The sequence below is a fragment of the Lissotriton helveticus genome, chromosome 6 (genome assembly GCF_964261635.1).
Source record: "Lissotriton helveticus chromosome 6, aLisHel1.1, whole genome shotgun sequence".
Classification (NCBI taxonomy): Eukaryota; Metazoa; Chordata; class Amphibia; order Caudata; family Salamandridae; genus Lissotriton; species Lissotriton helveticus.
The window spans coordinates 1,101,773,760-1,101,796,121 of record NC_136067.1 but is presented as its reverse complement, the minus strand read 5'-3'; the positions used below and the strand labels follow the sequence as shown (position 1 = coordinate 1,101,796,121).

At 46.9% G+C, this 22,362-nt stretch overlaps 1 protein-coding gene across 1 annotated transcript in view; it reads left to right on the top strand.

Moving 5' to 3' along the window:
• NPHP1 (nephrocystin 1) overlaps nucleotides 1-22,362 on the top strand; it is a 695,982-nt gene that overhangs the window by 504,117 nt on the left and 169,503 nt on the right. The window contains exon 15 of the mRNA XM_078648761.1: nucleotides 8,759-8,835. Coding sequence (XP_078504887.1) covers nucleotides 8,759-8,835 — 77 coding nt within the window. The remainder of the gene's footprint in view (nucleotides 1-8,758; nucleotides 8,836-22,362) is intronic.

The following is a 22,362-nucleotide window of genomic DNA, read 5'->3' as shown; positions in this document are numbered from 1 at the left end:
AGCCCATACTACCGCAAAGGCTTCCCGCTCTATCGCACTCCACCTCTGTTCCCGGGGAAGTAGTCTCCTGGACAAGAAGACCACAGGTTGGTCTAGGCCCTCTTAATTGAGTTGCGATAACACTGCCCCAATGCCATGCTCTGATGCATCTGTTTGGACGATAACCTCCTTAGAAAAATCAGGGGCCCTTAGGACTCGAGCTGCGCACATTGCTTGCTTCAAGGTGTCAAAGGCTCGTTGCCAGGCCTCTGTCCAGACTACCCGTCGGGGTTGCTTCTTGGATGTGAGTTCAGTTAGGGGTGCCACAATTGTGCCATACCCCTTCACAAAGCGATGGTAATATCCTGTCAGGCCCAAGAATGCTCGGACCTCGCTTTGGGTCTTGGGGGGCTCCCAGGCCATGATAGCCTCAATCTTAGCCTGGAGGGGCTGCACCGTTCCCCTGCCCACCAAATGGCCTAGGTACACTACCGACCCCTGCCCAATCTGGCATTTGCTGGCCTTGATTGTCAAGCCAGCCTGTTTCAAGGCTTGGAGAACAGCCTGTAGGTGACACAAGTGGTCCTCCCAGCTGCTGCTGAAGACAGCAATGTCATCTAGATCAGCAGCAGAGAAGGCCTCCATCCCGGAGAGGACCTTGTTCACCAGCCGCTGAAAAGTGGCAGGAGCGTTCTTGAGCCCAAAGGGCATCACACAGAACTGGTAGTGGCCCTCAGGTGTGGAGAAGGCTGACCTTTCCCTTGCTCCATCTGTAAGGGAGATCTGCCAGTACCCTGATGTGAGGTCAAAAGTACTCAGATATTGGGCAGCTCCCAGCCGGTCAATGAGCTCATCCGCCCTAGGGATTGGATGGGCATCAGTCTTAGTCACTGAATTCAGTCCCCGGTAAACCACACAGAACCTGAGTTCTGGAGTGGTGCCCGGCGGGGCAGCTTTTGGTACCAGAACCACCGGACTGGACCAGGGGCTACTTGAAGGTTCAATCACTCCTAGCTCCAGCATCTTAGTGACTTCACTGTGAATGCTGGCCTTCACCTTATCTGACAGCCGGTAGGGCTTAGACTACACAGGTGGGCTGTCTCCTGTGTCCACATCATGAGTACACAGGTGGGTCCTTCCCGGGATAAGGGAGAACAGCGAGGAATATTGCTCCAGGACTTGGAGGCAGTCCCTCCGCTGTTCAGGAGTTAGGGATGGTGAGAGAATCACTCCCTCCACAGACCCATCCTTTTCTTGAGAAGAAAACAGATCAGGGAGAGGCTCACTTTCCTCTTCCTCTGCTCCATCAGTCACCATCATCAAGATGACCTCGGCCTCTCATGGTGGGGTTCGAGGCGGTTGGCATGGAGCACCCGATGGGGCTGCCTGGGGGTCTTAAGATCCACTAAATAAGTGGCCTTGCCCTTCTTCTCAATCACCTCAAAGGGGCCTGTCCAGTGATCCTGGAGGGCACTAAGCTCTCCAGGCTCCATCACCCACACTTTCTGGCCAGGCTCTAACTCCACCGGGTGAGCATTGTGGTCATACCACTCTTTCATAACTGCCTGGCTGGCTTCCAAGTTGTCAGAAGCTTGCTTCCACAATTTAGCCATTTGGCTCCGGAAGGCCAGCATGTAGCTCACCACATCCTGGGGAAGCTTCCGGGGAGTCTTTTCCCATCCGTCTTTCACCAGACTGAGAGGTCGGCGAACAGGGTGCCCATACAGAAGTTCGAAGGGGCTGAAGCCCACTCCTTTCTGTGGCACTTCCCTGTATGAGAACAACAGACAGGGTAGGAGGACGTCCCATTTCCTCCGCCTGCTCTCAGGCAGACTTCTGATCATGCCCTTCAAGGTTTTATTGAACCTTTCCATCAGACCATTGGTCTGGGGGTGGTAAGGAGTGGACAACCGGTAGGTAACCCCACACTCCTTCCACATAGCCCGCATGTAGGCCGACATGAAGTTGGTCCCCCTGTCGGACACAACTTCCTTGGGGAAAGCCACTCGGGTAAAAATCCCCATCAGGGCCCTAGCCACTGCAGGTGCAGTAACGGTCCTCAAAGGAATTGCCTCTGGGTACCGAGTGGCGTGATCCACCAGAACCAGGATAAACCTGTGACCAGCTAAAGTGGGTGGATCCAATGGCCCAACAATGTCGATGCCCACCCTTTCAAAGGGGGTGCTAACGACAGGCAGTGGTTCCAGGGGAGCTTTTAGCTTAACCCCTGTTTTCCCACTGGCTTGGCAAGACACACACGTCCTACAATAAGTGTCGGACGCTACCCTCATTTGAGGCTAGTAAAAATGGGGGACAAGCCGGGCAAAGGTCTTGTCCTGACCCAGGTGTCCTGCCAAGGGTATCTCGTGAGCCTATTCTAAAAGAAAGGCTCGGTAATGTTGAGGGACGACTAAGGCCCGTGACGAACCGTGCACTGGTGCCTTGGGTTCACTGTAGAGAAGACCATCCTCCCAGTAAATGTGGTAGTTCCCTGCAATGTTACCTGCTTCCTGGGCTTCGGCCTGTCGCCTTAGACCCTCAAGGGTAGGGCACTCCTTCTGGCCCTGACAAAACTCTTCCCTGGTAGGCCCCCCTCCACGTGCCATTCGGCAGGGATCGATAGGTTCTCCAGGGAGACAACATCCCCCTCCGTGGACTCCGGGTCCACCACCTCAGGTGGCCCATCCATCTCACGGGGCGTGGATGCCGAGGCAGGTGTCTCCTGTCCCCGGATCTTTCCCTTTTTGGCAGCTGGCTGTGCCTTTGTCCCAGGCTCCAGCCCTGGCGAACTCCCCCTCCGGGTAGTCGAGGACCGTGTGCTGGCACAGGCCCAGTCAGGTGTACCCAGCATCTCTGAGTGAGTCCGGTATTTCACCTCCTTCCAAGCATTGTGCTCCAGATCATTCCCCAACAGACAATCGACTGGCACGGCAGGGCTTACGGCAACTCGAAGAGGACCTGCGTTCCCTTCCCACTCAAAGGGAACTTCGGCCACAGGGTAGTGGCCCATTCTGCCGTCAGCCATCGCGGCGGGGTGGAGTACGTTTGGGATCACCTGCTCTGGGGACACCAGATGACTCCTTACCATAGTCATACTGGCACCTGTGTTCCTCAGAGCTTCCCCTCTTTGGCCATTGATGGTGACCCATTGCCCATACTTGGTAGTATTTGGGGGCACCTGGATCTTGGGAACCATCTCTCTGTCTCCCAGGGACACTAAAGTGACTCCCGCCCACTCCCCTCCCTTATCTAAGGGCAACTCCTCCCCGAGCTCTACACTAGCTACTCCCGGGGTTTTTCCTCCAGTGGGAGGGGGTATTCTCTTTGGGCACTTGACATCTCCTTTATAGTGCCCAACTCCACCACATTCATAACAGCGGACAACCTTGGCTGCTGACTGTGGTCAGGATGAGGGTTTTTCTGCGGGTTGGCCCTAGGAGTGAATCCTGATCCCCTTCCTTGAGAACTGTTTTGGGGGCCTTTTGAGAACTCCCTCTTTTTGTCTAACACTTGTTAGACCTGTCAGCCCTTTGGTTGGTCCCTCCTATTTATTTATTTATTTTGTCCCCTTTTTGGCCTCCTAACCCTTGTTTGTTTTTGTGTCCACTATACTTTTTGGTGTTGTCCTTAGGGCTTTGGGTGCCTCATCAACTCCATATATCCTCAGGCACAGGTGCTCCTTTGAAATGGAAAATAGGGAGACCCAAAATGGAGGCTTCTAACTGTCAACATTTTACCTCAGGATCCTGAGCCATAGGACTACAGTGGGGAAGTTCTAGAACCTTCCAGTTAGTTCTAGCAACCAGAGCCCAGTCTATAAAAGGTCAGAATCAGGGCGGCCATTTTAGAATGACCAGGGAGCTTGAGTTGAACTTGGTGAGGAGTGAGGCGATAGCGTGTGGAGAAAGGCGCACTGGGTGAGGGTAGACCATCCCTTGGGCCGGCTGCCCCTCTTTAATGACGTGACCCCCTACCTTTTGACCTAACCCTGCCATCGCTGGATTACCACTTGCTCCCTAAACCTTGCTAGTGTCCCTGATAAATCGTCCCTGAGCCACCTCTAGAGAAGTTGTAGATAGCTGGACTGGGGAACACGAAAGCGGGAGCAACTGATCCTGTGAAGACACCAAGAACAGTGGTGTTATCTGTCAATTCCCAAACTCCGCTTGTAGCATACTATCCAGCAGTGCGGCAAGTCCCTAAGACATCTACTCGGAGCCCAGATCCCTGAGAGAACCCTGTCACGGGAAGAAGAACTCACCGTAGGGGCTCTGGAGTGCCGTGAGAGAGGCGCCCACTGTCGCTAACTGTGACCCTTTCCTTCGCGGGAGAGACCCTGACACCAGCCCCTTCAGCTGCAGGAACTTTGCTGACAAGATCGCTATGACGACGGAAGAGGCGGGGAGAGGCTAAAGGAGGCCGGCTGTGGGCGGAGTCCTTCGTGCGTGTGTAGATGGCGGGAAGAGACTTCCGGGAGAGCTGACTGACGCCCTGAAGCCCGGCGAAGCGAAAGCGACAAGGTTTAACTCCGGTCAGTAGGCCGTGCAGCTCCGCTGGTAGCGGAGACTTCTCCAGTCCCCGGTCAACGGATCGGACACAAGCTGTAAGCGGACCGCTAGAACTACCAGGAAAAAGTAAGCTGGGGCCTCTAGTCTGGCGGGAGGAGAAGAACGATATTGGGGCCTTAAGCGGGGGCAGCGATATTGGCCATGAAGTAGCACCCCGGCTCTGGGACATCTCCTATATGATAAACTACGCCATGGACATTAACCCATAAGTACGTGACTCACTGATTTCAGTACCTTCCCTGCTTGGGCAAAGTCGTCTGAGGGAGAGAGGTTTCTGAATGGAGGGTTAATTTACCGCTAATGAAAGCCAGGGGAACAGGGCTATTCCTGGAATAAGAAAGCATTGATTGTGGGGTTGTTTCTTTTATGCAGATCTATCAGAGCCTGAGAGTGTCACTATGAAACCTGTTAATCCACTGGGGGTTTAGAGCAAGCTTTATGGCTTTTTGAAATGATTTAATATCCTGCCTGTCTCTATTCAGATATCCAGCTGTTTGAACCAAGTTACAAGTGGGCCTTTAGTGGAACTGTTGCTGAAAACCTGTATCTTCCTGCTTGTAATATCATTGAGACCTCAAGGGTAACGTACAGCCTTGCCTCATTGTAAGGATGTTTTATACCTGCTGTTTACCTTATCTAAAACTGTGGAATATGCACTGCCTGCTTAGGGTGCAGGAGTTATTATTGAGCTCCTTTCATTTGGGGGAGAAAGGTACTATTAATGCCATGTGAAACTTTGCATATACCAATAATCGAATGTGGAGATATTTAATGTACTGAATTTAAACACTGCTAAAAGACAAAGACATACTAAAGATTTCTTTTATATAGCAAACTGTATTTTTCTAAACTGGTGTAGTGTCATTTTTAGTGGTTGGGCGCTGAGTTACTATGCGAAGTGTGATGCAAGCTTAACACAATGTGCCTTGGAGAATAGTCCTTCCTACTCTGTGCCAGGCTACCCTATGTGGACTGGTAATCCACACTACTACTACTACTACTGTGAGTCATACTTTCCTGCCTCCTCAGAGGATTCTAGACATCTAGACTATGATTCCAATGTTTCAAGATGGAGCAGCTCTTCCAGTCCTGAAGGTTTTGCGCCTGCTCGGTCTGTTTGCTTCCAGCATACTGTTGGTCAACCATGCACACTGACACATGAGGGCACTTCAGTGATGCCTCCGCATGTTCAGATCTCTAGAGACGCTGCAGCGGAGCTGTCATGGTGGAGTGTTCCGGGCAACCTGTCTCAAGGGAAGCCTTTTCCTCCTCCTTCTCCGGTGGCCACAGTGATAACGGATGCCTCCACTCTAGGGTGGGGAGCTCATCTGGGGATCTGGAGATCAAGGGGGTTTGGTCTCCAGAGGACAGATTGTTTCAAATCAATCATCTAGAATTCCGGGCAATTCGTTTGGCTCTCAAAGCCTTTCTTCCCTCCCTTCACGGTCAGTCAATTCACGTTCTGACAGACAACACGACCGCAATGTGGCACATAAACAAACAGGGAGGAGAAAGGCTGTGCAACTCTGGTCCTGTGCTCAGGACCAACAGATCTGTGTACTTGCAAATCATATGGTTGCGAGTGCTGCATGTGCATGCAGACAGTCCTAGTCGGCAATACTCGGTCGATCACGAGTGGCGTCTTCATCAGGAGGTGGTTGGTTGGACCTATTTGCCACTCACAAGATCGCGCACTGCCTGTCATTCTGCAGTCTCCAGTATCCAATGCGGGGAGCGTTAGGGGACGGGTATCAGTTAGATCAGCTTGTTTACGTGTTCCCTCCCATACCCCTGATTCCTCTGGTACTGAGGAAGATTCACCAAGACCAGGCTCAAGTCATATTAATTGCCCCGGATTGGCCAAGATGGTTGTGGTACACAGACCTTTTTCACCTCTCATTGCACCCTCTGTTCCATTTCCTTTCAGGGCAGACCTCCTCTCACAGTCACAGGGGCAGGTTCTACACCCCCACCTCCAGAGCCTGTAGCTTTATGCCTGGAGATTGAACGGGGCAACCTGAATTCTTTCTCTCTCACTCCAGATGTGGTGAATGTTATATTATCGGCTATCCACCGCCCTGCAGGTACTCCCACTGCCGGCCGCGGCTGGGTGATGCGTTGGTTCCTTACAGGAGAGAAGGTGATGCGTTGGTTTCTTGCTGCGTTCCGCTTACGATGCGACAAGATGGCGCCGCGATAATCTGGTGCAATGTGACAATATGGCATCTTTGATGCGATGCAACAACGTTTGATGCGATGCGTGCACGCCAGACAGCCATGCTCCGAACTCGGTAACTTCTAATCCTCGACAGGCCCTGCGACACGCTTCTCTGGTGATGCAACGGCGACCTCTGCGGCGGTGACACGCTTCTCTGGTGCTGCGTCACGCATCGGCGGTGAGGCAATGGCAAACTGCTGCGGCAGCGGGCCGCTTCTTCGGCGATGCGACTGCAACTACAGCGGCAGCGACACGCTTCTCCTCATTGCGTCGCGCTTCCAGCTCCCAACGACATACAGTCTTCTCAGAAGGCCCAAACAACAATAGGTACCTCTCTGCAGGTAGAATTCACAGCAAGGAAATTCAGGGGGAGCTGGTGGTGAAGTCTTGTATCCCTGAGACTTCAGGCAGGACGCAAGCACACTTCAATCCCTTAGAGATTCTTCTTCAAGATTATGAAAAGTTCACAAAAGTCATCTTCCCCTTTCCTTGGCAAATAAAGTAACCACTGCAGGCCAACCCCAGAAATAGCACAGTACAGGGGCAGTCTCCTCCTTCAGTTTTCTTGGTTCAGACAACAAGACAGAACAACAATTTTTAGGCTAGGACGAACGAAGAGGTCTGTTTCCTAGTAATCAGTGGACAGACTTGAATAATTCATGCCAAAACTTTAGATGTGTGGCATCATCTTCAGGTTGACTGTATCCCCTAGTCTACTGACATATTCTTCCAGATATTCCATACCGACTGACATCGCTTTGGCAACTGTATAAATTCAAGACAGGCATATTTTATAATACTGTCCTGAAGATGATGCCACACATCTAAACTTTTGGCATCGAAACGTCGACACTCTTGTACCATATGTTTCCTAAATACTCACAATGTATTGCACAATGGTACCATGAATTAATCAAGTCTGTCCACTGATTACTAGGAAACAGACCGCTTCGTTCGTCCTTGCCAAAAAATTTTTGTTCTGTCTTGTTGTCTGTGGGTCACAGGCTGTGCCCCCTTGACATTATTTTTTATCCATTGTTATCTTTCACATTTGAAAAAATAAATTCCTGTCCAGCTGGACAAAGAACATATTGGCTATTTAGCGTATGTTGATTCTCACTCGGATTTCTCATGTTCTAGGGACCCTTGTCTTTAGTAACAATCTAACGTCCAAGGTCCTTAGTATATTACCTTTGGGTTCCCTTGTCTCTATAAATAGCAGGTCAACTAGTAACATTTAATTTTCAGGCCCTGGGTTCATGTGGTACCACTTACCAGGGACTTGCAAGTAAATTAAATGTGCCAATTAGGTGTGGGCTAGCTTTACAATGTTTGAAGGACAGAGCACAAGCAATTTACCACTGGTTAGCAGCGAAAAAGTACACATTGCCCTAATTCCAACATAAATGGGTTTTAGCAACAAAAGGCAAAAATCTGAGGGAGAAATTTCTCACCCAAATGAAGATCACCATAGACCTGGAGTTTTTTTACTCAAAGAACAGAACATTCACTAGATGCAGTCATACTGACTGTGGATTGCTGTTTTTATTATAACCCTCACGCATGCTCACCTATATCGACTAGAGCCTATTCTGTGTCACTAACCTACACTGCGGTGTTACCTCAGCCCAAGTGATGTGACCTTTTCACTCAGAAGCCTTCCGATTGGTCCTTTTGATTCATTCAAAGCTGTTTGCAAAATCACTATGAGGGGAGCAAATTCTTTGTGATTATTAAACTTTATTTAAATAATACTTTTACAATGAAAAAGTAAGCTTCTGGGACATTTCTGAATAATTTGTTTCAAAAACTATTATTAATTCCGTCCACTTCACTTAAATGATCTACTTGGCCATAGCTGCATTCAAAACTAGCAAATTTGTTGCGGCAAATACTTTTTTTGTGTCTAGTAAAGAAATCATAAGATGCTTGCAGCACACTTTTTTACTATTGTGAAAGTTGACAAAAAGGCCTGTCCTTCTATTTTTTTTAGGACCTACGAACTTCCTTTGAATGGCGGTACACCATATGAGAGTGGTGTTGAAGTGGATCCAACAATCTCAAGACGAGGTAGTTTCCTTTTTTAGTGCGATTTAAATGTGAAATCTAAAGCAGTTCAAGCCATTTAGGATACTTGTTAAACCAGGCTGCTAAATGTCCTTCTTTATCCTGCGTGAGCAGTCATGCCAAGTATCAAGCATCAGGTGTTAGACTGACGCATTTCAGTGTGGTGCTCCGCATCACCGCACTGAAATGCTTTGTCAAGCATTGCGCCTCAGCTAGTGCTGCCTAAAACTAAACTGGAGTGCAGCTGGAAGCACGCCAAGGCTGTGTGCGCTGTGGTGAGTTTAAGAGTAAAAATTGCCATACAGCGCTAGAAATTTGGGAGAGATTAACAGCGCTTATCAAGATGTGTGTTAAGTGATCTATAAGACATTCAACGTTTTGCTTTATATAGTATCACTGCAAACCTTGGGCGTGCTATTATTGGCTAATTGCCATTACAGCTCAGAAAGTATGATGAAATCCTTTTACATGCCACGCAGAATTTTTACTGCCTCTAAGAATCCCAGGGAATAACCTATTTACATGTTTTAGTTTTGAATCAAAATGTGGTTTCGATCCAAAGAAATTCTGCCATAGTACACCAAACAACCGTATACAATTGGTTGAAGACTATTGAGGCATCTGCTATAACAAATAGCTCTCTGGCATTTTCAGTTCTGAACTTGTTTGACCCATAATGTTGTCTGATATTTTTTTTCCCATCCAATTTAATAAGGGGTTAGGCTGAGAGGGTGTTGAGTCACAACGCCTGTTCAAGACTAGACAAACCGGTGAACATTATGTCACTAACGACAAGCTTAATGCAGTATACCGTGTGCTGCATTAATAACCGGTTTACAACACTTGCAGTTTTCAGATTTTGTAATGGACCTAATGCCACTGTGCTAAATTTGACACCAAGTCTATTTTTTCTTTATTATGCCCGATTTTTTCTGTAGATGTCATTACAGCAATAAGAATGCTGAATACTCCGAGTTTAATATCCATTAACTTTTCCAAAAATGCACATATGCTTAGTCATTCTTGGGCAAAGCCATATTTTAAGAAGGATTTCACAGGTAAATTATTTTTGATGACGTCACTGCCATGGATGACTTTAATTAAATGAATAGTAGCACAATGTGTAAATCAGACCATTGAGAACGAAAATAATTGTTTTAATGAATACGGCCTGTTAAGCATTTATCATGCTCTCCTTCATTGGCAGCTGCTGCATAGCAGACCACCCACAACCTGTTTTTTTAATGGAACAGTTTTTAATATTGGCAGATTGCTGCTTGACCAGCCCTGGGAGGGGGTGGGGGGGGAGCGTGGGGGTTAAAGCAAGAAGCACCCCTCCCGCTTTTGCTACAGGGGGCCGATACTGCATATTGCAGAACTGCTGCAAAACCATCCCCCACAGGCACACAAATGGCCCGTGGGGAAATGCCTGGTGCCCGCTACGGCCAGTCCGGTCGTGGTTAAATCTATTGGGTCACACACCGATATGGCGGAATCCCACAACAAAATAAGAAATGTCCGAACTCTGTATTCAGAGCAAGGAAACCATCGTATCTGCCTTTTCTTGTTTCAGTTAAGTAAAGACCTACTTTGGAGAGACTTTAACCTTCGGGGGTCGAACTTGCCACCAAGCTGTATTGCAGCTCTGAACTCAGTGAAGAACGTGCTAAACGTTAAAATCGTCATATTTTTCCAAGCTTTTGCAGCGAAACTAGGCACCCCTTAAATGGGAAAGTGACCCTTGCCCAAGGGCCACTCCCCAACACAAACATTTAAAAAAAGCCTGGTGTCTAGTGGCCACTGCCCCCCTTGGGGACGGATGTTACTGAAAACATATGTGTAGAAAGGCCCGCAATACTCACCCCATACATGGGAGCGCTCATTGCCCAAGAGGCCACTCCTCAACAACATTAAAAAAAAATCTGGTGTTTAGTAGCTTGTGCCCCCCTTGGGAAAAGATGGGCCTAAAAACAAATGGCCAATCTGCCCCCAAAGGGGGCATAAACAACCACAATAATCACCCCATGAAGGAGAGCGACTCTTGCCTAATGGGCGGGTCTCCAACAACACAAATAAAATCCCTGGTTTCTAATGGCTTCTGCCCCCCTTGGGGGCAGATGGGCCTAAAAACATAAGGCCGACCTACACCCAAGGGGGCAGACATGGCCAAAATATTCACCCCCAAAGAGGGGAGCGACCCTTGCCCAAGGGGACGTTCCCCAACATAAATTGAAATCAGAAATCCCTGGCCCCCCCTAGGCCAGGGGGGCAGAAACTGCCAAAGTAAATGCTCCCCAAAGGGGAATGACCCTTGCCTAAGGATCGCTCCCCTCAAACATATATATTAAAACAAAATCCCTGGTGGCCTAGTGGGCACACAATAAAAATATTTAATTAATTGGGTCTATCTGCCCCCCAGGGGGCAGAAATAGCCAAATAAATTGCTCCCCAAAGGGGAGCGACTGTTGCATAAGGGGCCGCTCTCCACAAACATATATAACAAAAATAATAATAATCCCTGGTGGCCTAGTGGGCACACAATGAAAATATTCAATTAATTGGGCTGATATGCCCCCCGCGGGGGCAGAAAAGGACAAACAAATTGGTCCTCAAAGGGGAGCGACCCTTATATAAGGGGCTGCTCCCCACAAACGTATATAAAACAAAAACAAATCCCTGGTGGCCTTGTGGGCACACAATAAAAATATTTAATTAATTGGGCCGATCTCCCCCCAAGGATGCAGAAACGGCCAAACAAATTGCTCCCCAAAGGGGAGAAACTCTTTCCCAAGGGGCCGCTCCCCACAACACAATCATAAAAAATAAATAAAACAAAAAATCCCTGGTGTCTAGTGGGCATTCCTGCTGCACTATCACGCCCCATGCCCGATCGTGCAGCAGGAGTGCTGAAAAGAGACATCGGAGGAAAGGAAAACCCTTTCCTTTCCTCCAATGCCTCTTTTTAACCCCCCCTCCCCAGGGAGAAACTCACCTCCTCCTCCTTGGACGCATTAGAAGCAAATGGCTTTCAGCGCGTCCTGTATCACCTAATGACGTAGATGGTGAGGCGGGGGAGCAGCAGAAGGGCTTCCGGTGCCTTACCCGGTAGGGGCAACATGAAGGGCGGCCCATGGGGGGAGTGCCAGCACTTACCCCGTGGTTGGGTGCTATGACAGCCGGGAGCCATATGATGCACACGCCCAGAGTGGTGTCGGTTGGCTCCCTGCTGTCTGACGCATGGAAGGGGTTGAGCACTTCATATACTACTTAGAGGTGAATGATCTTAAAGTGCAAGAATACATTATGGTGATAATCTCGGTATCTTACTTGGTCTGAGGCAACTACATTTGTTCCTTCCAAAATAAGGTATTCCACTGCACTTTGCACCTTTCCTCTAGTACTTTAATCAACATCCTTATTTAGAAGGGCTTGATGTTTTAAACTTTTTTATTATGTTTGCAAATTGTTGGCCATGTTTCTGCAAATATTATGTTTAAACTATAATATTTTGTATGGCTTAGACTGGCTGCGTTCTTGTTAAAGTTTTAAATAACTGAACAATAAGCGATTCATTAATTCATATTCAATTGTACATGGGCACTGTCTATCGCATGGCCTTTTCCTATTGCAATGTCACTTTTAAGCAAGCACTTTTTTGTCTGGTGGTTATGATTGTTTTTAGTTATTTTGTCACATGTGGCTACAGATATCTTAAGCTGTCTGGCAGAACTTTCTGACGTATACTTCTAACTGTAGATTCCTCACCTTAAGAATAATCTCATACACCAAACTGGATCTGAATCTGGATATTCAAAACTATTTCTCCCACACGCCATTAGGTTTTCCAATTGAACTCCCTTTCAGCCTTGCATCGCCTTGGAAGTGAGGCTGAGGGATTTGTGGACACCTCACTGTTCGACAAGCACTAGCACATACTGGATGCTGGTGTTTGCCTGTGGTGATCGCCTTTTTTATTTATTTTTACGGGTTACCCCACCCAGTTTCTTTGCTGCTCTCCCCACTGTGCCGACAGGCATTTTGCCACTTACATCTGCAGGGCTGTTTAAGTAAGTGCTGCAGGGCAGGTGGCTAAATGGCAGTCGGCATATTAAATGTACCCCAAAGGCCACATATCACGGTGAGGCAACACATATTGGCACAAACTTCTGCACTGATTTTAGTTTCTTTCTGCACCATTTGCTGTGGATCAGGAGAACCTTGTTGGTTCACCCGGTGCCAAAAAGACTGAAGACAGTGTGCAGGGTAACACGTCAACCTATTCTGCCATTACGTGTATGCTCTTTAAGAGATGGCCAATGAGATTTTTCTGGCTCTTCTGGGAGAATCCAGGGAAACATTTGCCTGAACAATTCAGGACGCACAAGATGCAGCCAAATATGTACTAAGTTCTAGCCTTAACACAAAGTCTGTGTGGGACGGATTATGCCAGTTTGGCTGCTGGATTTACAGGCAAAGTCAAGGGATGTCTAATGTACATATCCTTGGATGGATCCAAGCTCTGTGGGGAGAAGGCTGATTCTGTACTGGAACACTTAAATAACCGCTGCATTACGGCCTGGTTCTAGGTTTGCTCACTTGTCGGTCAGTTTCACAAGCATTACCGAAAGTTAAGAGGCTACTTGCGGGCCTATCAATAAAAGCAGCCTTTGTAATCAGTTCAGCAGACAGCTCAGGCTTTTGAGGCTCTAAACGACTTGCTGGTGTCTGAGGCTACAGGTGATTCGAAAGGCAGCATTTTCCCATAACTCCTCACCAGCTTCCAAGCAGCTATTTCCCCTTGCAGGACCATACACATGTGTTAGGAAGCAGGATTTGATTTTCCCTATCTGGTTGGAAATCCATCGCTTCAGATCAGTGGATGCTGCAAATTGTTAAAAAAGGGTATGCTCTGCCATACATTACATCTGCTCGTGTATCCCACCCATTCTTACTCCGGTTTCGGCAGTTCTTGCTGCAACCCGTCTGCATGAGGTCAAGTTGCTCCTGGCCAAAGATGCCATTGAGAGGGTAACAGACTTTGTGATTACAAAGAGGTGTTACACCCTCTACTTCCTGGTGCCTAAGAAGGATGGTGGGCTTAGACCAATTTTGGATCTTTGCCCTCTGAATGCCTTCTTATTGCCTTCTTATTGTTGTGGTCCATTTTCGCCAGTCGGGGTACATTAATTCCTGTACCTTGACAACTGGGTCCTCAAGGTGGGCTTGTCTCAATCTGTCATGGATCACCTTTGGACAGTGATCCCCCTTCTGTCATTCCATTCCTGTGGTTTTCTACCAGCAATCCGAAGTCTCAACTGACACCTGTGCAGAGGATTCTCTTCATAGGAGCAATCCTAGGAACAGTGCAGTTCAAGGCCTTTACACTCCTGCAGTGAGTTTGGGACATTGAAGATATGATATGATCACGATGTGTTTGGGCTCAATCGTCGTAACAAAAGTTCTGAGTCTTCTTGGGTTTCTTTTGTCATGCATCCTCCTAGTTCTTTGTGTCCTATGGCACATGCAGTGGGTTTCCAGTCTCCAGTGGGCACAGCACTAAGGCTGTCTGTTGGATGACAACTGCATCTCGAAGGAAGCATCCCTAGATCTTTGTTGGTTGCAGGTGAACATCAACATGTCCTGCAGCATGCCACTCTCCATACAACTCCTAGAGCTCACAGTAGTGAAGAGTGCATTGTCTCAGATTAAGTAAGGTCACCTGGGGTAGATAATCAAGGTTCTGTCTTCTCGAGTGGAGTAGTAGCCCTACATCCATCTCTTGGAATTTCTCACCATCTACTTGGCTCTGAAAGCCTGACCATCAAGGGGAAAAGGATGCAGATCCTGATAGAAAACACATCTGCCATGTAGTACTGGAACAAGCAGGGCGATGTAAGGTCTTGAAACTTGTACCTGGAGGCAATGCACCTTTGGCAGTAGCTGGATCAGCAGGGGAATCTCTTTGGGAGCCAATCACCTGACTAGGTCTTTAAATGCAGAAGTAGATGAGCTTGACAGGCATTGGTGGAAGACCATGAATTTTCCAACTATGGATAGACATCTTCAACAAGGGCTTGTGCCCTGGTTGGATCTTTTCACCTCCGGCTAGAATGCAGTATTGAGATTACTGTTCAATGGATTTATCCACCAAGAGGGTTCCTTAGGATCACATTCCACCTGCAGTGGAGGACAGCAATTCTGTAGTCTTTCCCACTATTACCTCTCCTAACTCTAGCTCTGAAGAAGGGCAGTAGAGAGTGATTCTAGTCATTGTGATAGCTTTGGACTGGCACACAAAAGTGGAGTACCCCGATCTGCTGAGACTGAGTATTTGCCTTCTGATCTGTCTGCCTCTTTAGAGGACTTACTATCTCACCACAGAGCAGAGTCTTGCACCCTAATCTTCACAATCTAATCTCCAAGCATGGCGATTGAAAGGGTACAACTGGGGAGATTTGGTTTGCTGGATGAGGAAGTGAATGTGATTCTTCCGGCCAGGCACCGCTTGGCTAATCTGTCTATTTGGGCACTGGGACTGGTGTGACCCGTGAGAACCGTCACACTGACCCCAAACAGGCTAGTTGATCAGGTACTTTATTTTTTGTCTAAACTTTCAACCAGCAAGGCTTTCGGGTTTCTAGGTCTTTTCACGTCTGACTAACCAACCTTCCTCCTTCAAGTCATCTGAAGTGATAAGGGTCTTAAAAGCGTTGGCACACATTGCCACCTTAGTCCATCATCTTGCCTCAATGTGACCTGATTTGTTCTAACTTTTATGCTGGGCAAGCCATTGGAGCTCATACACAGCTGCTTTCTGTGGCTCCTCACCAGGAGTGTGCTTTTTCTGATTGTAGCTACTTATGTGTGCTGTGTTAGGGAGCTGCAGGTACTGTTTGTGCAACCTCTTGTACACCACTTTCTCTTCTCACAAATTGGTGCTGAGAACCAGTACCTGCTTTCTGCTAAAGGTTGATTCAGAAAAGGGGGTGGTGATGAACAGAGTGTCTGAATTAAGCAGACCACTCTTACCCAGTCCAAAGATCAGGGCTTGATCCATCACCGTTATTTAGCTCACTGCCCCATCCCAGCTCAGAACCTGGCTATATGCAAATTAGTCTGTCCCTGGCCCAGTGCATCATGGGAACAGGGCAGACCAAACTACCTAGCCAATTCTTCACCAGAAAGGAGACAAGCTTCCGGAGACCGGTTTCTGCCATTTCAGGCGTCGTCGGCCCGGCTTGCTTGAATCCTGATGGAGCAGTGAGCAAGGAACTCATGTCTGAGTATACCCTTCCACGCTTATGGTGGACAAAATGATTCAGAAAAGGGGGTGGTGATGAACAGAGTGTCTGAATTAAGCAGACCACTCTTACCCAGTCCAAAGATCAGGGCTTGATCCATCACCGTTATTTAGCTCACTGCCCCATCCCAGCTCAGAACCTGGCTATATGCAAATTAGTCTGTCCCTGGCCCAGTGCATCATGGGAACAGGGCAGACCAAACTACCAAGCCAATTCTTCACCAGAAAGGAGACAAGCTTCCGGGGACCGGTTTCTGCCATTTCAGGCGTCGTCGGCCCGGCTTGCTTGAATCCTGATGGAGCAGTGAGCAAGGGACTCATGTCTGAGTATACCCTTCCACGCTTATGGTGGACAAAATGATTCAGAAAAGGGGGTGGTGATGAACAGAGTGTCTGAATTAAGCAGACCACTCTTACCCAGTCCAAAGATCAGGGCTTGATCCATCACCGTTATTTAGCTCACTGCCCCATCCCAGCTCAGAACCGGTGTTGAATCTAGCCCTGATCTCTTGACTGGGTGAGAGTATTCTGCTTAATTCAGAAACTCTGTCCATCACCACCCCTTGTTGTTAAACATTTTGTCCACCCTAAGCGTGGAAGGGTATACTCAGATGTGAGTCCCTTGCTCATTGCACCATCAGGATTCAAGCAAGCCGGGCCGACGACGGCTGAAATGCCAGAAACCGGTCCCCGGAAGCTTGTTTCCTTCCCAGTGTAAGAATTGGCTTGGTAGTTTGGTTTGCCCTGTTCCCATCATGCACTGGGACAGGAACAGACTAATTTGCATATAGCCAGGTTCTGAACTGGGATGGTGCAGTGAGCTAAAAAACGGTGTTGGATCTAGCCCTGATCTCTTGACTGGGTGAGAGTATTCTGCTTAATTCAGAAACTCTGTCCATCACCACCCCTTGTTGTTAAATATTCTGCTAAAGGTTGTCTTACCCTTCCACATTGGTCAGTCCACCACCGTACCTGGCTTTTTGTATCTGCCACATCCCTCGATCAGTCAGGTCAAAGAGGATACTCTGATTTTACATCAAGTGCATGAACAATATTGTGGTGGCGACCAGTTCTTCATGGGCTTTTTAGGTGCTACAACAGGGAAGACATCGCAAAAACAGACCCTTTTCAGGTGTATTGTCCTATGCATGGCCATACTCTGGCCAAAAAGGAACCTCACCTGGACCTACCTGCTCATTCAACCTGAGTCAAAGCCTGTCTCAAGAGTACAATGAAGGGTGTTCCTGTCTTGGACATCAGCCAGGTCGCTACATGGGCAACCATGCATGCATTCACCAAGCACTATTGCCACAACAGTCAAGCTCGAAGGAAGAGAAACTTTGCCTGCTCGGTTCTGCAAGACGTTTTAGAATGCTTCCAAATCTCAGGCCCTCCTCCTGTTTGAGGTAGTGCTTGGGAATCTAGTCTAAGTGTGTGGAATCCGGGGTTAGCAGTATCCATCGAAAGAACAAGTTACTTACCTGCAGTATTGGTCTTTTTGGTGGATATTCTATCGAACCGCAGGTTTCTCACTGCCCACCCTCATCCCCATTCTGTGGAGTGTACCCTGTGTGAGGGTCCCAAATTAGTTGTGGCACACTTTCACCTCCAATTTGTCATCTTTGATCAGCATTTTAGTGCACAGAAGAGTGAAAAGAGTAATCACCCATCAGCTTAGAGGGGTGGTGTCTTTATGTGGCGCTGCACTGTCGTTTCGGGGGTGGCGTGAGGCTATCACAGAGTCTGACCGTACCACCTGCCGTTGTGCAGGAGCAACTGCTTTGAAAATCCAGATTCATTCTGGTGCCTCAGAGTATTCTAGTGGTGAAGAATCTGTAGTTAGAGTATCCACCAGAAACAGTGATTCCAAACGTAAGCTACTTGTTCTTTGTTATTAGCTCTTTAAAATATAGATAGAGGGCTTTGGCTTTCCTACAGAGGAGTATTTCTGTCTCACAACATGATCTTGCCCATTTAGTGTACCCTTCTGATTCCTATGAACTGCTTGCATTACAGTGCATGGGAGCCTACTTCATATCTAAAAAGTACTCTCATCACACATTCACATCTTTTTCATTCATGCATTCTATGTACATACTTTTTCGTTTTTGGTATTATTTTTTTTTTATAGCAGCCTATCTTTAATGCTTTTGTCACAGATAGTTTGCAAGCCTGACCATTAAATGGCTGCCCTCTTATAGCATCCCCTTACAGATTAGAAGAGCCCGACAAATGTGCTACTGGATCTCGAAAACCTTTGGCCAGCCATCTTGTGGTCAGGCCATCCTGTCTCTGACCTATTCATTTTTTGTGACTTTAACTTACACCATCAAGTGACACTAATGGTACATAGCATGCTGAGAAGTACTTCCGCTGCTGCCACCACAAGTTGCTTACATATTCAGTTCACCTTGCGGCTCCCTATCTTCTAGGCACTGCTGCTGATATTCAATTCAGACACTGGGCCCCTACCGTTTTTCAGCTTTTCTGCAGCTTCTGTTTTTTCTGCCCTCGCATCATTATTAGCTTTCAGCATGCCCAGCTCCTCATTGTCATCCAGTCGATAGGCTACTGCTCCCTTTCAGCAAACCTTCTGTTGCCTTTCCCCACCCAGCGACTTCTTTTTCCTACTGCCATCCGGTCGCTGTTAGCTTTCAGCATTACCAGCAGTTTCCCCTCATCCTGCAGCTGGGCCACTGCTCCCTTTTTGCACATCTGATGCCATATATTGAAAGGGCAAGACAGACCTTCTGGTGTTGCCAATGCCTGTTTAAAATTGCATCCCCTTACTGTCAATATGTGCATGTCTTTTGTTACCAGAGCAGGTTCAAAGCTTGCGTCGGTTGCACAAGCCAATCCTCACCACTTGTAAACATAGTATTTGCCACTGACCTTAACAATTTGCTTATGTGTGGGGATAATATGAAGGCTCATTTAAGTAAGATAATTCACTGCAAACCATACGATGAGCTGCTGTCTGATGAGTTGACAGGTGACTTCATCTCAATAAATGCAATACTGACATTAGCAAGTGAGACATGCCCAAGACCAGTAGTTATATCGTCTTGCTACTCTCTCACAACCCCGAATTTAGGACTTGGAAAAACCTGTTGAGGGAACATGGCTTCCTGGTCAGGCAAGCATTAGTGCATCGAGCAAGCAAAGCATTCAGCAAAACAGCTGCTGAATGCACGTGGTTTCCAAAGGAAAAATAATTGTAAGAAGTGCTTCTTTTGTACCGTAAGATGCAGCAAATTATCATTTTATTAATTTTAAAACTGGTTCTTCTTTGAACAACTCATAGAAAAGTTCACTTACAAGAGGTGTCTCACTTTCTAAGAATCCTACAGATTACTTTATAGCTTCCTTACCTGCTCAACCTCCTGAGCTTTCAGTTCCTTGTACTTTAACCCCCACCGCACCCCCCCCCAAATACCTTTTCCTTTTAACATACCAAGGGAGGATGAAGCCGGGGAAAATGGAGATTCCAAAGAATACTCTTCTTTGTCACTGCTAGGCATTGAGTATTTGGCTCTGGACTATACCCTCATGCCATGGAAACGAATTGTGATCCTGTGAATTCTAGCATGCCTGATCTCAAAATCTGCTATTGATGGGAATGAAACCATAATAGTGAATGGGGAGTGATCTATACTAGTCTTAATTGGTATTTGCTGCAGTGGTCAAAGGTTGGATACCCAGTATTGTCAATATTTGACACTACTTCTATATGGAGGCTTTTGGGGAGTGGGGGGAATATTTATCAAAATGCAGGGTTGGCTGATACGAAAGTGAATTATTCCAGAGTGATAACACGCTATATAGTAACATTACCTATGTTAAGTAAAGATGTAATAAAAAGTGGTGTGCTGATACTTTCCCTCTGGGTCTCATGCAGAATTACTGATTCAAGCTCAGTGAAAGCAGAAAGACTGCCGAAAGGCTCCCTTTATTGAGTTACAGATGAGCCTGCACCATGATCATGGGGCCAAGGTTATCTTCATTATGGGGTATTCATATTTCCAGTTCTACCCTGCCATTCCACACCTTCATCACAAGGTTTCCATGAAGCTAGTGTGTGTAATTACTGACATGTTGCCATAAGCTCAACCATAGCTCCTTAGTTGCCATTCAAGGTTTGTACTTCCTACTTTCACTACCTACATAACATGATACAATGATGGAGCTGTTTAGGAACAATTTATGCCTTAAAATCCAAAGTCTTCTGGTCCTGTGCCATCAACCCTGCAAGCGCCGTTACCTTAATTAGATTCATAAGTATTTTGTACTGTTATTCTGTCTGGTTCCTACCATCCCCTCCTCTTCAGTGATCAGTCCAGACGTGAATGCAAAAGGCAGTTTGGAGGAAACACATATAGGAGTCCCTTTTTCATACACACTTTTCAATTTTCACCCGTTTGACACTCCTTTTTCACACTTTCTCACACGCTTGTGAATTATATATTTGGGCTTCGTGTAGAGTATGGTGAGATAGTCGCCACATTCACTCTAGTGATGGAAAAATTACCTTTACCAGGCCAGCTGCAACATACTGACCATGAATATGGTTTCCCACAAGGTCTGTGTTTTTCCCCACCAAAGTAACTCCATCGAAGGAGTCTCTTAATTGATAACAAACTTTGTTAGCCAGTCTGTCATGCCGTAGTGGTATGGTGCAGCATTTGATCATTGTACATTTTTTTCCAAGCCTCAGTCCTAAAGCAGGTGGTCTAGCCTTGAAAAATATAAAAGGATAGCCCTTGTGGAGTTGAAAGTTGTCTCCCAGCAGGTGTTGAACATTATAACAATTTTCCTGTCAGGGACCTTTGGTGTGCATTGTGGAACATAGTTCTTTCACGTCCTCAGGTGTCAATTCATCAGCCTCAGCTCATCTTTCGGCTGGCACAGCAACCTCATCCTCCGTATCTGCTTGGTGGTGAAAAGATTTTTGGGCGACTAGGTTATTGGGTATTGCCAACTCTAAGCTGCAACTCTTGCAACACTGTGTGAGGAGAATTCTGGGTTTTCAGAATGTGGCACAAAATTTGCATTGATGGTACCATCTCCCCTAAAATGTGCTTGCAGCCAGAAGAGTCCTACATTGGCCACAAAGAAGCCTTTAGTCATTGGTTAGAATATCATCCAAGTTTTGGTTGTCTTTCTTCCTGGCCATCTCTGTTCCTCTAATGTCTCCATTCACATGGTCATTCCACACTCTTCAGATCCAAACAGAATGCCAGATAAAACACGCAGGGAGGATCCACTAGTTACTCTTAAAGAAATTCCTGAACTGCTAAATTTATTTCTTGACATTCACTTACATTTCATTTGTTTTAATGGAGTTCTTTTGCAGACACCTTTGATTCTGTGAGGATAAAACACTACGTTGACTGACAAATCACATGCTCACTATTATTTTGTCAGAGATATGAAAGAAGTGACATAGCCTCAATTCTATGGCACACAAGATGGTGGATGGAAGCCATCTTGTCTCATGCTTATTAGCTGTTGACAACTAGACTGCTCATCTAACTCACATCAGGGGCTTTACCTAAGTTCACAGTAGGGGAATCATTTTGTTAGAAACTTTACCAGAGACTTTCAATGGTAAGAAAAGAGCAGTGCTACCTCAGGTAATTGACTGTAGACTTTAACAAGTTACAATAAAGCTCACCCATCGGCCGTTTTATGATAGCCTTAGTCCAAAGTAAAATGCAATAGCACCTCCGACTGAACCTGATCTCCGCTAAACCATCCTTAGCTTTGTCATGACAATTTGAACCAGAACACATTATCCAGTATTAGGGGTATCTTTCATAGATTCACATGCCTGAATCATTCCCCGTCGTCGGGGTGGGAGTCCCCGGTACATAAATAAAGTAATGTCACATAGACATATATACATAGTAATGGGCCAGAGGCCTCTCATTAGTAACATATCCATGTCCTTTTGTGAAAACGACCAAACTTTTGTCAAGAGCCAATCAGCTATCACCACCCTCTAGAACCTTCCTGGAAGGAGCTCTAGTCCCTTAGATTTTCTATCACACGTCATGCTAAGGGAGTCTCCACTGAGCTCTGCTCAGTTTTCCTTACTTCTCTGGATTTCCAGTATTTTTCTCTCAGAACTTCTTGATTTGTGTGGGGTTTTCAGTTTACTATGGCTGATACTCCTAAAAAAGGACTTTTTAGACCCTGTGCTTCATGTGGCAAGAAGAGGCTACATGTAG